The following is a 17,572-nucleotide window of genomic DNA, read 5'->3' on the forward strand; positions in this document are numbered from 1 at the left end:
GGTAGACAAGTTACCTAGTGCTTACCACTCCCACTGATGAGCTAGAAGGCTTCCCGCCAACACATAAAGGCTTGGGGGCTCAGAAGCTTACAATTAGTCCTGGATACAGCAAATCTGTATTTGGAACACTAATTACAGGAAAGGTAGGAAACGGGCTTACAATTTTTTTTTCTTTTTCAGAAAAGTAGCAAAAACAGTAGTAAAAACAATTCACATGCAGTGCAAGTTGGCACACTTGAGTATGTAGCAATATTAGTCCACACACAGTTTGAAAAAATTTTATTTAATTAAAAAGGAATAAAAGCAAGTGCAGAAAGCGTTTATTAGGTAGAATGCGGTAAAGAGATGGGACTGGGGGAGTGTCCTAGATCAGATCTACAGTGGGGCGGGCACTGCAAAAGCCACCAAATTTAAACTACTACCAGAACAGGGAGGGGGGTGGGAAAAAGTTTTAACAGAGATGTGAGGAATCAGAGTGCAAATTATAAAACCTAAAAAATATATACTGATCTCTGTATATTTGCAGAACACTAAGACAACAGATATCTAAGCAACAATTTAGTTCTATAATACAGAATAATACAGAAAAATATACTCAGCTCTATATATTTGCAGATAGTCTTGTAAGGCTGTTCCACTTTAAATGCAGACTGCTGCTATTAACAGTTCAAATTAAGGGAACCTTGAGTTAACAACACACAAGCAATAGAAACCACAATGAGGGGTGGGGAAGAAAGTTTCAAGCAAATTATAAAACCTAAAAAATATATACTGATCTCTGTATATTTGCAGAACACTAAGACAACAGATATCTAAGCAACAATTTAGCTCTATAATGCAGAATAATACAGAAAAATATACTCAGCTCTATATATTTGCAGATAGTCTTGTAAGGCTGTTCCACTTTAAATGCAGACTGCTGCTATTAACAGTTCAAATTAAGGGAACCTTGAGTTAACAACACACAAGCAATAGAAACCACAATGAGGGGGTGGGGGGGAAGAAAGTTTCAACAGAGATGTGAGGAATCAGAGTGCAAATTATAAAACCCAAAAAATATATACTGATCTCTGTATATTTGCAGAATGCTAAGACAGCATATATCTAAGTAACAATTTAGCTCTATAATACAGAATAATACAGAAAAATATACTCAGCTCTATATATTTGCAGATAGTCTTGTAAGGCTGTTCCACTTTAAATGCAGACTGCTGCTTTTAACAGTTCAAAAAACATGTTACAGTACAACTTAGTGAATTTAGTATAAGTAGGTGTTAGAATAAAGTATAGATCTAGTGGTAGTGAAAATTTGTTCCAGAGGCAGAGTGAACATTATATAGTATTTACAGAGAATGTATTAGCAATATAGAGGATGCAAGAGATGAGCAGAGTGTTAAAGTGAATGATGAATTACAAAGTGGGAATTTGTGGGTGTAGAGCAGGGGCGAATCCACTTGGAGGACAGGTATGAGTGAAGGAGGGATTTAAAGTTGGTGGGATTTGCAGTGTTTTGAAGGGAGGAGGGAGGGGGTTCCGATGTTTGGCTAGAGAGTAAGATAGCAGGAAGCGGCCCAGGGACCGAGAGGGTTTGTGAATTTGTAATAAGTTTTGGTTTTCTGACCAAAGTGGGTGATTTGTAATATAGGGGGATAAGGTGTTGGAGAGAGCTGGTCAGCTAGATGGTTTGAAGATAGAGTTTGTGAGCTGTGGAGAGTTTTAGTAGGTGTAGATAGTTTGGTAACTCAAGCCATTGAAGGGATTGAAGAGAGAGGCAGTGATGGGATGAATATTTGGAGTTGGTGGCAAATTTGCTGATTTTATTGTAGCAGGATTCTAACTTGGATTGTAAACTGAGCTGGAGGTTTAGGAGCAGGAGGACACCATATGTGAGAGAATGGAGAAGGTATGAGGTGGTTAAGGTCTTTCTGGTTGCTGGAGTGAGGAAGTGTTTATGTCGCTACAAGAGTCCTAATTTCTGATGAGTTCTTTTAATAATGGCATGTATATGGATGTCGAATTTAGTTCAGGAGTGTCCAACCCGCGGCCCGCGGGCCGCATGCGGCCCTCAGAGCTCTTCCATGCGGCCCGCGACCCTTAAATTTAAATTTAATTTCACTTTTTTTCCGTGTGTTTACACGTCCGCGTAGTTTTGCTCTTCTGCGCATGCGCCAACTTTCTTTTTTTTACGTTTTTTCCATACCAGCGTCTTTCCGCTGGTATGCGCATGCGCGAAAACACCGTTCGGGCGATTTTTATAAAGAAAAGCTGCAGGAAGGAGCGAGATCGTAGCGTAGCCGTAGAGAGAGGATTTATTTAGTTTATTTCGTTGTGTACACACCGACTACACTACAACAAAGGTAAGTTACAAGATGAAGGCTCAGCTCGCCAAGAATCTATGTATAATCCAAAGTGTTTTGTTTTGAAGTTAGTGTTTAGAATTAGATCCTTTCCTTTGCAATGAGTTTCAGCATGTTATTTAATCCAACCCATTTTCAGCCTGGTTAGCATAACTTTTTTTGCTTGTAGTGCCACTGCTCACTCCCGGGGGACCTGCATTTTGTAAGAAACCTGTGGTGGTGGCACTGTTGTGTGCAGTTAGTTCTGGTGTCTGTCTTCTTGCAGCTGTATTACTGAATGGGAGCGAGTGTCATCAGCAGCTGTGAGTCAGTAGGTAACTCCACTCCAGTGTTGCTCCTCTCCATTGTAACCTTTCCATGGCTCTGCGTTAAGCACTACTTTAGCACATATAAGTTACACCGGAACTACAGCCTGCTTTAGATTCTCGCTATTTCATTCCTCACACTGGGGGGGTATTTGTGCCGTTGTGAGGTGACCGTCGTGTTTTCTTCCATAGCTGGAACAACTTTCTCCTCCTCCTGGGTGAAGCACGGCGCCGTATCCCAAGTCAGTAGTGGAGTGCACGAAAAAGTGAGTTCAGAGCAGTCCGACGGCGGGAATGGCTTCTTCTCCTTCAGGCGGCAGTAACGGGGGCACTGTGTTTGCCAGCCTGGATTACTCAGCGGGGCTGGAGATAAAAACTCGTTCCATGGAGCAGACCCTTGTCCCACTGGTCTCTCAGGTAAGGGTGGGGTATTCAGTGCTGGGTGTAAATATGAGGTAACAGCACTCGAAATGTGTACCTGGAGGCTATAAATGACGGAATGGCGTTGACAACACAACAAGCAGTAGTACTGGGCTTTTTATTCATTTATTAATTTTTTTAATCTGAGAAATTTCTGCATGGATGAGGAAACAGTAGTACTAGTATTCTAGGTCGTGCTAGGTCTTTTAAGGTGACGCTTTTAACGTCAGTGGCATGCATTGGTTGCTGCATCTCTCTGGGGATTACAACTTTGAATTGAAATGGTATGAAACGACTGCCACAGTGTGGGAATGGTACTGTGGGCTTTTAGTCTTTCTGGGGGTCCTACTTTCTTTAATGTTGACTTCCTCTGTGGATTTGTGTTTCGGAGATGTGGAAGCACAATAGGTGGGCTAAAAAGTGTTACTCCAGCTTAGGTGCCATGGCCGGCAGGATAACTAAGCTTAGAGAAGCAGTGTGAAGCAGGAGTTAAAAGTCCTTAAGTAGGCTAGATGTGCATATGTGACGGTGCTGGGTGAATTGTTGTACACTTTCAGATTACTCTCATGCATGCTGTTTTCTTCTGCCGTGCAGTTTGTTGCACTCATTTATTTCAGATTGTAAAGGGGAACTTGTACCTAGAACTTCTGCAAAGGAAGCATGTTAGACTCTCAGTAGAAATTTGCTGTTTGTCAGAAACACTGATACCAAAAACTGTTAGTGGAAATTGCCAACCTGTTCTTGGTTGGGTAATAGTCATCCAGAAAGGTAAATGTTGTCAAGCAGAACCAGTTCCACAAATTCCGGTACACAGCAAAGACATATTAACAAAGAATATTTTACATCCCCATCAACCCTTTGTTGTGGTTTTCTTCACAGATGTAAGACAAGAAATGGGGATAGTTGTCATACATAAAGTAACAAGTGGACTAGAAAAGTGAATGAAGATAAAACCAAGTGAAGTGGAGCTATTCCAACTGTATATATTTTGGTGTTTATCTACTTCATTTCACTTGTCTTAATTGCTTTATTTCTTGATGTAATGGTGCAGGGATCATTTTCAGTTGTAACCCTGGCCATAGACATTAACAGGTAAAAAAAAATTGTATATTGATAGAGATTCGCAAATAAGTCTCTCTAAGTAAGACTATATTCATAGTACAGTAAACTAGGATTGACCCCAAAGCTGACATTCCACAATGCATACTGTAGCTGAATTGAACTTTGCGAGCACCGTCATAGATGAGAATGTAACTGTAAGATATCAATGTCTGGTTTCTGTGTGCATGTATTAGTCTTTGTGTATCCATTGTTTGGACATGGCAACTTCTGTCACTTAGAATTCAGTATTGGGTCTTTATAAAACTGTTTACTTATGTGGCCTGAGTGGGCATGATGACATTTCAGCTTGGTTTTGGTAGGGCATTTAAAGAGTTACCTGTTAACTGATAGAAGTGTGTACTGTAAAGCAAAGAAACTGAAGAGATGTGAGCTGTGCCATGTTCGGTAATGCCGAAATAGTAAAAAGAGGAATACTTTCAATTGCGAAGACTTAGGAGTTGTTTGCACAGCTGGAGGCCATGGGTGAAATCTGGATATTAGTATATGTAGAGGCATACAGCGTATAATGGGCAGGAAACACCTTTGGTTAAGATTCTGAGTAGTTAGTTCAGTGTGCTGTTGCAAAGTTTCAAGCTTATCTAGTTGCCTGTACTTTTTGCTGTAAGTATTGATTCTTCACTAAATACAGACTTGATTAATTTGTACACCCCAGTGTCCATGGCAGCACAATTAACAATTTTTTTCCTATAAATTTGGAATTCACATTTGCTCAGAATTTAAGCTGGTGCATGTTGGGAAATCAGTTGCTTGGCACACAATATACATAAAAATCATTCAGGTGGTAGTGTTATAAGCCTGTGTATCACATCTCTTGATAAAATCATCCTTTATTTACTTGAGAACATTAATGCCAGCAGTTGTTTTAATGGGACTATGCATTTTTGTTAATCAGGTAAATGTACTGGGTATAAGTGTTTCTTTTGATTACTATATAATATACCATCCATGTGTAAATTAATAATGTAAAAAAGTTATGAATATGTTGTGTGCATGCATGGTATGTAACCCTATCGCCCCCAGGTTTTACCACCAGCCTCCCAAGTTGTTTTGTTTTAGGTGTGGGTTACTACACTTAGTAGATGAAGCTTTTTTGGTGACTGATGGTTTGTGTTGCTATAGGGGGGATCCCCTTAATACAGCATACCCGTGTTTTCATTAGCAAAAATATAACTGAAGATGGCACTGACTGTGACTGCCTCTTGTTTGAGATGCAGGTCTGTGTCCCTCTGTCTACAATGGGACATCTAAAGAAGCGCTGGGCATTTGGGCAGACTAGGTAGATGTTCACCTGCTGCCCATTTCCATTATGTACTGAATTTATACTACAAAAGCTCAGCTTACTTGAACATTTACTTTCATGATGAATGTACTCCTACAGCTGTACCTTTCATTGCAGCCTGCTTTGTTAAAGAATTGTGCAGCTGACCTGAATAAACCCAGGGTTGTCAAGTACACCTTTGTGGTATGATCTTGGGGTTAATCGCATTAAAGTGGTGGTGTGCATGAAGGTCTACCTCTGCATGGGTAGGTGCAAAGCCTTCAGCAGTACCTTTTTTCAGTTATTTGTTATGATACTGAATTCCTGTTTTTAATTTGCATAACACAAAATTGCACTGTCTTTTGATAAAACATTTGATACTATAAATACGTAATTGTGTGTTGTTCCATGGCTATGTCATTGAAAAGTATTACTGTTTATATGCCAATGCTGCACAGGTGTAATTTAGATGGCATTCTCCTCTCCCCAAAGCAGTAAACCCATATTTGCCTTTTCCTCAAATCTGCTATCAAAATATTGAGTTAGAAACATATCTTTATCTGGTCATTTTACACATTTTTTATACAAAGTTTTAGTATAATCTTATGAAACTGTCCTATGAGCAGAATGAAAGAAGAACTCCAGCTGCTTCTTGAAATCTAATTTTCATACCTGCTGTGGAATTCTTTGTGGAGGAATAGCATTATGTTAAATTATTGCTGCAGTTTGTGTTGCATTTTGCAGAAAAATATGCTGAATATGTGACTTTGAAATATTAAAAAAACTACCACAGTATGTATTACAAATTACACAGATGAAATAAAAGTGAATTAGAATACAGTCAGAGACTTAAAGTGCTTATCTCATGCTGTAGTGTAGTGAATGAGTGTATTGCTGTCTTAGGAGAGGGGATTGGTGACATGTCTAGTAGTGACATTGCGTTTGAATACTCAGTATGGTTGTGAAGTTTGCATTTTCAGTTCTGTGCAGCACACAGTTGTCCTTTATCACTTCTCTGTTTAAGTTTTAGTATTTCCTTTCCTTGTTTCTAGGAGTGAGAGGGAAAGACTGTTAAGTTAATCAAAAGGTGGAGCTGATCTAGTTCATTTTCCAGAAAAAATATCTTGCTAAATGGAGCACGAGTGTTCCATAACTAGGAAGCCATTTTAAATTAGTTTTACATTTTTGTTGATGTAATAGGTGTCATATTTTAACAAAAAATTAGGTGTCATATTTTAACAAAAAAAAAAAAGAAAAAATTATCTTAGCTGCACATTGTTCACATTTTGTGGAACTCCTATCCCCCTATTGTTTTTAATTTTTTAACAGCATAAGCAAGCTGGTCTGATTTTTACTATTGATGCCAAAAAGCATGGTTGTACATAAGTATTTTGCTCCCTTAGAACTATGCTTCTGGAGAACTTAAATACTTTCTCTGGCATCTAATTTAATAAGCTACTGTAAAAGGAGATGTTACAAAAGTATACAGCTCTAAGATTGTTGTTGTGTGACATTTTGTACCTGTTTTTGGCTAACCAGAGTTGTGACTACATTCTCATCATTATATCAGATGCATTTAAATAAGATATGGGATTCATGCATGTAGCCCACTTTTTTCCCACTCTCCATGTTTTTCATTGACAGCTTAAATTTAAAAGATGCAAGCTAGGTTTAATGCATATCCCTTTTAGGGATGTATGGGTTTACAATACATCTTTGTTAGCTATATGCCATAAAGTCAGTACACAGAAAAACAGCTCAAGGAATTTGTGTTTCACAAAAGGACTGTAGGACATTGCACAACATACAAACACTTTGAGCTGATGTCACTGTCTGCCCAGATTCATTTTCCTTGATTTGCCTAATTTTATCTTCTGCGTCTTGTTCCTTGTTAGTGTACAAGTTCAAAGTTTTCATCCATCCAAGCCAGTATCATCCCCATGTTTTCCTGTTCCTCTGTTACTTCACTTTACCCCGTGTGTTTTACTGATTATCTGAATGCTTTCCCTTTTGCTTTTTGATTGTTTCAGGTAGTAATACATTTTGCCTGTATAACAGCAGTGTTAATTCAGCCCTCTGTAGCTTCCAGGCCACTACGTGTTTTACTTTGGAATTTAATCAATTTGACAGTTAAATCTTCCTTGAATCCTGACCATATCTCTCAACTGTCCAGATTTTTGCCTCATATTTTTTGTCTGTTCCTCATAACATTTGTGGTTTTCTGGCAAATACCTGGGATGATCTGAGGATTGAAGTCACTAAATAATGACATACATTTGAGTTTCAGACTTCAAATCATTCAGAAAATGTATGTTAACACAAACGCTGTTACTCTGTCAACTTTCTAAGTTTATGATAGCAATATTTAAAAATCTGTCCCTATTTTGGGGCCTTTGTCCCCCCATTTTGTCAGGCTTTGTCCAGATTTCTTGCACTAAGTCTGTACACCTTCATTGTTTGGAGGTTATGGGGGGATGATAAAAGGGGCTTAGCTTGTGATCACTGAAGGTGTTTGTACTCTCAGCCAGCCATACAGTGAACATTCAAAGATCATATCAAAATTGTTTTATTTATTATTTTTTGTTAGCTTAGTTAGTCAGGGAGAGCAGGCAAGCATGTCAGCAGAGGAGTATGACAAGCTGACAAGGAGCCAGTTGGCTGAAATGTGCCAGACTAAAGGACTTGTGTATGCTAACCTGACTAAAGCAGACATGATTGCAGCTTTAGGCACAGTTGCATCACAGAACAGCAACATCGAGGACAATCAGACTGGCTGTGGAGATGTAAAACTCTCAGAAAATGGACAGTTCAACCTTTCCACATAGGACTTAAAAATCCATCTGGAGCTAAAGAGACTTGAGTTGGAGGCCAAGGGTTTGGAAATAGTGTATGCGTGTGAGTGTGTGCGTGTGAGTGTGTGCGTGTGTGTACGCGTGTGTGTACGCGTGTGTGTACACGTGTGTGTGAGTGTGTGTGAGTGTGTGTGAGTGTGTGTGAGTGTGTGTGAGTGTGAGAGGGAAAGTTAGTTGGTAGTAACTTTTGAGCCAGAAAAACATCATCCTCATGGATAGAGTGAGTCCCATGCACACGTGTTTAACGTGGTTTACAGTGAAAGTGGTATGTTGTCTTGAGATACAACAGAAAGGAACTGGGGTCTATATTCAGCAATGGAATAAGGATTGAATAACATGGCTTTGGATTTGTAGATATTCTGTAATGTAAAAGATTATGGCAAAATAACCATGCTTGCATTCAATTTATATCTCCTGCAGAACAAGATGAACTCAAAATGCCCCAGAAGCTACAGTTGGCAATGCATAGTTATCATAGCACTTTCTAAGGCTGCATTGGTCTTGAAGTCTGTCTGTAAATGAAAAGTGCTCCTTATATTGAGAGTTCGAGCTAAGGTTCAAAACAATTAATTTTCTAGCTAGCGTGTGTAGTAAAATGGAAGCCTTCAAGGAAATGTGTGTGTTAATTTATCTTTGCTTATGGGAGGGGTGCAATTGGTGCAGAAGGAGAGGGTGGTGACCCTCTCATCTGTGCAGATGTGCGTAGAATGACTGTTTGTCTTATTTTTAGTCTGTTTCCCTCTATAAATTTGTCATTTTCTGGTAAATCGATGAGGATTAAGTCACGGCTAAAGCTAAATGGTGACATACACTTGAGTTTCAGAGTTCATATCCTTCAGAAAATGCATCCTAACTCAAATCCTGTTATTGCAACTTTCTAAGTTTATAAGAGCAGTTTTTAAAATGTGTCCTTTTGGGGCTTTTTCCACTTCATTTATTAGGCTTTACCTGGTTTACCAGATTTCTTGCCCTGTCAGGTTTTGTGGTATGGGGTGGATGTTGGGGGGGGGGGGGGAGTGGTCATGATTGCTGGACACAGCAACTGTATGTACAGTATAATAAACATGCTTCAGCTTTCTAGTCTCTGGGGAAAAAAGATTGTTTATGATAGAATCTGCGACTGTGCTGTTACTAAACTTGTCAAATGCAATGTGGCAGAGAGAAGAGGGGAAAGAATTACAGGACTGATGGATTCAGGTAGCATGATTGTATTAGTTATAGTACACAGTATGTCTGTAAGCATAAAACAAGTAGTAAAAAGAAAATGTATCATTTCCTGCAAGTGTTGTGTGTTTTTGGTTGTATGGTTTGCATTGTTTTTCAGCATAATTGATACAACTACATTGTAAAGCTGTGCACAGTTTTCAGAAAATATTTTTGGACTTGGGTCTGGGAAGGTAATGTGGAGTTGTTTGTAGTGAAAATTTAAAACACCTCGATAATCAAACTTTTTCATGCATTATAGTAGTTGTGTCTTAAAAAATAAAGGGCTGCTTTCTTTGTGTAAAACAGGATATTTAAGCAAACTTGTCCTTACTTAACTTGTGTGTGGCCAAAGCCAAAAAGTAAGCATCAGATTTCTCTTCTGTCCTGGCTAATGAGACTTACGATGATGGAAATGAATGTACTGTAACAGAAGGGGAGGGGGTGAAGAAATAAAGTAACCTCAAAGAAAAAGAAGAGTAGACAGTGGGAGACAGACACAAAACATTAATATATTTTTCTAATACAGTGTTAGCGGATAGATTTCTACTGTTTGTGGGAATTGTAAAGTTGGCTAAGCAATTTGAGTGTGATGTTTATGTTTCAGGTCGATATTGCAAACATTTCTGATAGAGTACAAACAGTCTTTTTGGAGGGAAGGGGTTCTTGTCATTTAATTTTGGACCACAACAATGTTCTGGGGATAGTTACTTTTATTTTATAACAAAATGTTTGCATTTGGCACGTAAATGTAGTTACACTAGGAAGAATTTTGGTACAGGACATAGAAAATGGAGGTAACAGATGAGAGTAATCAATGTGTGTGTCTGAATGACAATAAGGAAATAGCTGCAGGATAAAACTGAATTGTGGATAAATACAGAATACACTGTTATTTGGACCAATTTTAATTCCTGTCTGATAGTGGAGTAGAAAAGGAAAATACACAATTAGGAGATGTGAATGTTGTTGTAGTCACTAGTGTCTTTTGGCTTTTCCTGGTTAGGGGTCGCCACAGCGAAACTCCAGTCTGCTAAATATTTGTAGTTGATTTTTACGTGCCGAGTTACCAGCCCTGACGCACAACCTTCAACGAAGGTACGCCCATTCACGCATGTCTCCACACTGAAGATGCTATAGCTGAGAATTGAACCAGACAGCAGCACACAACCGCAGCACCACCACCACGGTCTAATTAGGAGGTGTGAATATTAGTCATTAATAAATATAAGCATATTACACAAGTGAAACAGTCTCTGCCAAAGTGACCCCCTCCAGCATATTACTACCCCTCCTCCCATTCTGCCCTAACTGAGGTGGGTTCATAGATTCATAACTAGGCTATCTGCCCTAGGGCATTTATAAGCCTAGCCAGAATGTGTTTGGCTTTCACCACCCATTTTAAATTTATTTTGCTATGCCCTTATTCGAGGTTAGTATACTGTGCCTCTGTCTAACAGTGACACAGAAATGATACCAGGGTAAACCTACGATCGCCCATCCACTCATCAAGATTCCTCTTGAAGAGAGTCAATGAGGGACTCTGCCTAACCTGGACTGGGATTTTATGCCAGAGTGAAGGGAGCCTCTGGGTTATGAATTTGTCCCTCCAGCATGTCCTATTTATTTCAGTGCTGAGGTTCAAGTCTCGAGTGTAGCTCGATGGGATTTGGATTTTCTGAGGTGCAGCGTGTCCATTAATTCCGGGTTGGACATGGCTTTATACGTCAGGCACAGATTGCCTCTGAACAGGCGGTATGCCACTGAGTAGAGCTGGAGTTTCTTTAACCGGGCAGCATATGGCATCTGTTTGAGCCCTTTGATCCTCTTGGTGAGGTACTTTTGGGGTCTTTCCAATTGCTGCAGGTGTCTGGTAAGGTCCATCCCAAAAGGGGCATTGTACTCAATTATGGGCCTGGTGAGGGTAAGATGCTACTCAAGGGCAGGGTCATACCGGCCTGGTCTACATGCTCAGAGAGCTCCTTTATGTCTCTTCATGTAGTCCAGGGAGATACGTCTCAGGTCATTCACACCAGCATGGACAATGACTGAGTCATATTTGTACTTGCCTTGCAGTGACCTGAGTGCTTGTGTTATGTGGCGGATCCTAGCGCCCGACAGGCTGCTCACCGTGACCCTCTCCTTGTTCAGCCTGGTGAGCGGACGCCAGTGTGCCTGACGATAGTCACCTATTACAAGTGTATCAGGTGTGTTGTTTAGTCTTAAGGGCTGTGACTGCTCGGTACACTGGCTTTGTGAGATATGTGTTGCACGTGTTTTGTTTTGGGGTAGCGGTTGCTTGGGTGTCTGCTTTGGAGGTGTCTGCTGCTTAGGCAGATAAAATCTCAGGACATTTGCCATTTTTTAATTTTTGTCAGGACACAACTGCCCAAAGAGGGACTGTCCCTCGCAAAGTGGGACAGGTGGTAACCCTAATTGAACTATGCTGACTCATTTGTAAAATTACTTGGTAATTATACAGTCTGAATAATTCATTACAATATTTCAGTTTGTTATACTGTTCCATTGGTTATTCCTCAGTGCTGTCTATACTAGGCAAAATGACTCAAAAGAAAGGGGTGTTAAAATCTGTAGTCTAGTGAACGTCCATCAAACTAATATGAAACGGAGGTCAATATGTATATATAATATATATTGATTGTGGCCTTTTCCAGTAGGTATCTGTCTGCATGTCTGTCTGTTAACTGACTATGTAAGCTAGTCTGTGAACATCTCAATGCATTCGTGCTTGAAGTGTTTGAAGCATTCCTGAATTTCACAATTGCCTGTTGCAATTACTGAAGTAAGCATCATGAGTGCAAATTACATACAAAACAAGGCATTATGACAAAAAATCCTTAAATAAACAAACCAGCCACAATTAAAAGGTTTTTAAATATATTTAATAATAAACAATAAAAAGAATAAGACAATATTCAATAACTCAATGAATAAAGTGACACAGTTCAGAATTGCAGGAAATATGTTAAAAAAAACATTGCAGGACAATCTCAAAATACAGAAAACATCTACTAATCTTGCTATATTGCAATCTGTCCCTAAGAGAGGTTACTTATCTCTCAGAAATGTGCCTAAGGCCCCTGGCCTAAGCCCTGGAACTGGAAGTCATAAAACAGTAGTAAACAGTTTTACATTTGAAACCTGTCATTTTGTCTGTTTCCACACAAAAGAACTTTTGGCTGCAGTGTAGACATCCTGTCTTGTTGATGAGATAACACAGTCGTAAAACAATTCACTTCATTTGTTACCTAACATTTGGCAAAACTCCTTCTCTATCAATACAGACAGTTATAAAACAATTCACTTCTGTTCTTACTGTTGTCAAATTTAACTCTTTATGTTCCAACTTCTACCTTACAGCACACATCTGCATAGGTATAGTTACAATACACACATCTCTGTTCTTTCCCAGCAGGGTACACTGGTTACATTCTTGAAGCTCAGTACAGAACATACAGTTCAACACACACTTCTGCACCAATAGTTTAATATACACATATGTATAGTTTTTTTTTACATTTGTAAGACAAGCATAGGAAACATATTAATATTCAAAAATGACACACAGAATTATGTACATTGTACAAAATAACATCTAGCTGGGCTGGCAGCCTCACAACCGCTTTACCCAAAACTTTGGCCCAAAAGGGATGATGATGCATTTGTTGGCATTCGCGTTGCGGTCATGTGTATGGCACCAGTCATTTGTTTGGGTGAGACCCTCTTATTCAGAATTGTTTTATTAAGTCAGTGATGTGAATTCTTTACTTTATTGCAAATTTGTTGGCTTAATGTTGTGGATTGTAATACTGTAGGGCTGCTAATGTTGACATTTTACCTACTTTGGACGGCTGGAGTGGTTTTCGCAGTGTGAATTGGTAGTACAGTAGTAGTGAATTAATGACAGTGTCAGTGTGTGCCAGTTTTTTTCATTGCAAGTGAATGACTTTTCTTGGGTAGCATGCAAAGTACACAGTATTTAACTTGAAACTTGATGGTACAGCTCTGATTATGTCATTGAAAGCTGCCATTCTTGTAGCAGTAAGAAACTGTTGATTACATGCAGCTAACCATACATGTTCATAGCTCTATCGCAGTCCATCTGAATTTCATGAATTATGAAGAACTTTTCAAAATGCCCAGTATTACTGGCACAGAGTACAGACCAACAGTCACAGTAAATGTGATGTGCTTTATGCGTAATGGGTGTTTTGAAGACTAATGGCATTAGTACTACAAATGAAACAAAGTGCCTCACTGGCCCTCCTCATATGTAATCTGCCCAACAGGATGGGTAACTGTAAATTCACCCCAGGGATATTTTTGTGTTATTTTGCAGATGTGAAATGATCCCTTGAACACCATTAACATATACTACTACAAGTATGGATAGTTTTAATTTTTATTTCCTTATTTTTTAATGTAAATTGTTAGCCATTGTTTTAAAAATTATATAACTAGGAATAAAGTACTTAAGTTACTCCTCTTTTACTTTTCAGATGGCTTCTACATCTGGTCAAACCAAAACCGTGAAACGCAAGATAGCGGACGAAAGAAGAGTCTTTCAGGAAAAATGGACTGATGAGTACTTCTTTGTTGAATTTAACAATAAAGCACTTTGCTTAGTGTGCAGAGAAGTGGTATCCGTTTTCAAGGACTACAATTTGAAAAGGCATTATATTCAAACGCACCCCAAATTAAGTGAATTGCAAGGAGTGTCCCGTAAACAGAAAATATCAGAATTAAAAAAAAGTCTTACATTTCAACAACAGCTGTTTCGAAAATCAGCTACTCAACCGGATTCTTTACTGAAGGCAAGTTATGTTGTAGCAAATTTAATTGCGAAAAAATCCAAGCCATTTGCCGATGGTGAATTTGTTAAAGAATGCCTTGAAAGTGTAGCAGACATAATTTGCCCTGAAAAAAAATCAGAATTTTCTAAAATCAGTTTATCACACCAGACAATCGCAAGGCGTGTGGAAGATATAGCCAAATCTATTGAAAATACGTTGGAATCTCGGTGTGCAACTTTCAAGTATTACTCCATAGCTTTGGATGACAGCACTGATGTTACAGATACATACTTGCATATTTATTCGTGGTGTTGACAACGATTTCAATATTACTGAAGAACTGGCCTGTATGGTTCCACTGAAAGACACAACGAAGTCTGTTGATCTGTACAAGGCAGTAAAAGAAACACTGGCAAGATTTTCCTTGACCATCACAAACCTGTCTGGCATAGTAACTGACGGTGCTCCAGCTATGGTTGGAAAGAGGGAAGGACTAACAACACTGATGGAAGAAGATGCAAAACAGATCAGTAATGTCTGTTTCATGAAGTACCACTGCATTATACATCAAGAAAATTTGTCTGCACAGACTTTAAAAATGGAAAATGTTATGAATGTTGTTGTTAAAACAATAAATTGTATAAGATCCAGAGGATTAAATCATCGCCAGTTTCAGGAGTTTCTGACTACTTTGGAATCTACCTATGGAGACATCTTGTACTTTACTGCAGTGAGGTGGTTAAGTCATGGAAAAATGCTGAAACGCTTCTATGACTTACGAGATGAAATAAAGTCCTTTATGGAGTTAAAAGGAAAGCCTGTACCTGAATTTGAAAGTGCAAGCTGGATGGCTGATTTAGCCTTCTTAGTAGACATCACTGCTCATTTAAACGACCTGAACTTGCGCCTCCAAGGGGAAAATCTATTAATAAATGACATGTTTCAAACAGTGACGGCATTTGAAATGAAACTGAAATTGTGGCACAGTCAGATTAAGAACAATAGCTTCATTCACTTTGCAACACTGTCTGAGCAAAGCCATGCAAATACTGAAAAATATGCGGCATTACTTAATAGTTTAGCACAGGAGTTTGAGAGCAGATTTCTTGATTTTAGAAAACACCAACAACAGTTCAGTATATTTGCTACTCCATTCTCAGTTGACATCGACATGTTGCCTGCAAACCTGCAACTGGAATGCATAGAATTGCAGTCAGATATGCAACTTAAAGAAAAATTTCTGCAAGCATCTTTATTTGACTTTTATAAGGTATACCTACCCAAAGAAAAATATCCATCACTTCACGAACATGCCCTGTTCATGACATCTCTGTTGGGGAGTACATACATTTGCGAGCAGTTTTTTTCTCGTATGAAGCATACAAAAATAAAATCAGAACAAAAATTTCAGATGAGCATCTTGAAAATACTCTTCGCATCGCCACTACATCTATCAAACCCGATATAGACGCACTGGTATCAAAAAGACAAGCTCAGTCTTCACATTAAAAAGGTTATGCTCATAATGTTTGTCTACTACACAAAAGAACAATCCTGACTTGACAGCCTGAACCTCCTGATATGGACACTTAAGTATAACAAGAACTAGGACCAATAAGTTTGAATTCTGCAAAGGTCTGTGCCTGGCTGCACCCTTGTGAACTGGTTTCACGAATAAACATTGCCACTACTATTTTATTATAAAGTCAATTATTTGTTTAAATGTGAGAAATGCAGACTGGAGAGGCAACTGCAAAACAGCATGTGTGAGTTTACCTTGTGAAACTGGAGTGTGTTTTGGCATACTACCATGTTCTTTGTGTCTCCACAGTAAGTGGGTGAACCAAAGTTAAACGTGTTGTACCATCTGTTAGTGACAGTGAAACAAATGTAAAAATAAAAATTGTTCATTTTTTAAGAAGTAAAAGTGTCATCATTCCTGATATTGCCAGTGCCATATTTCAGGGACAGATTGCAAAGCTAGAAACAGAAGAATACATGAGCACTTTGGACAACATATGGCCATTAAGGACATGATGGAAGACATGGAAACCAGCAAAATCACAGCTATGATCTCATACAAATTGAAAGGTTTGTACCTGTTAATTTTTTTTACAAATAAATTAAGATGTTAGATTTAACTGTTTTTTTTAATAATTAGAATGAGATATTGAATTTTAGGGCAAATATTATGCATTTATTAATTTATTTATTGTTCAAATTCACCTACAATACAGCCAGTGGGCCGACTTTGTATTAGTCCGCATAAACCTGGGGTCTTTTGCTCTTTAGTTTATGATGCATTGTTTTTTTTTTTTTTTTTGCTCTTCAGTTTATGTGAGAGACTTTTTTTTTGCTCCTCAGTTTATGTGAGAGACCTTTTCACCCCTGGTCTAGGTGGTAATGGTACTGATAAGCCATCTACGTGTGGATTAATGCTTTGCATTTCTACTGAGAAACTTAAAGCACAGAGATATTTGTATATACTCAGTGACAGCTTGCAAAACTACTTACCTGTATAAAACACCTCAACACTTTTTACAAGTATCAATATACACCACCTCTGGAATTGCAGTTCATGCCATTTCTTGAAATCTATTTAAACTGTTTGTATGTTGAAATTAGTTATGTGGTTCAGTGTTGGTGTAGCTATAAATATAAAAAGTTACATGGAAGATAACCTTCTCTCATTGTATATCTTGTGCTTCAAAAACTACAAAAAATTTTGATTTTGCCCTTTTCACAAGAAGAGGCATCTGAACCTAACACTTTCTAAACCAAAGGCTGCCGCATAGAAATGTGCCACTTATCTTTTATGTCACTATCTAAGCTGCATGTCATTAAAAACATTGTTTCTGCCCAGAATAAGGTTGCTACGTTCACTGCTGTCCACAGCTAATATGGATCTATACTTATAGTGTCTGGCATCGATGACATGGACAAAATCCAGCCAATATCATTGTTGTATCATAATGCCTTTTTACAAAAAGCTATTTTAAAACATGCAATTCATGCATGGATATGTCAACTTCAGTTATCCATTTTGAAAGACTCATGGCCTGATGTTTACAAAATTGCTTTTTAAGAAATAGTGGGTGACAAAAATACACATGAAAGTATGGGTTTGCAAGGAATGAATTTCTATATGGAACAAAGATGAAAATAATTTTGTTTTTGTCAAACAAACATTTAAGATCTAAAAATCAAATCTTGTCTTATAAAAATCTCCTGGGATTTATTT

General features: G+C 38.4%; 1 protein-coding gene across 1 annotated transcript in view; it reads left to right on the plus strand.

Annotated features, from left to right (window-relative positions):
• The window catches only part of LOC122791517, a 167,343-nt gene that overhangs the window by 104,034 nt on the left and 45,737 nt on the right, over positions 1-17,572 (plus strand). Inside the window, exon 3 of the mRNA XM_044059259.1 lies at positions 14,038-14,178. Coding sequence (XP_043915194.1) covers positions 14,038-14,178 — 141 coding nt within the window. The remainder of the gene's footprint in view (positions 1-14,037; positions 14,179-17,572) is intronic.

Source organism: Protopterus annectens, chromosome 17.part0, assembly GCF_019279795.1.
Source record: "Protopterus annectens isolate FY-2018-M chromosome 17.part0, PAN1.0, whole genome shotgun sequence".
Taxonomy (NCBI): domain Eukaryota; kingdom Metazoa; phylum Chordata; order Ceratodontiformes; family Protopteridae; genus Protopterus; species Protopterus annectens.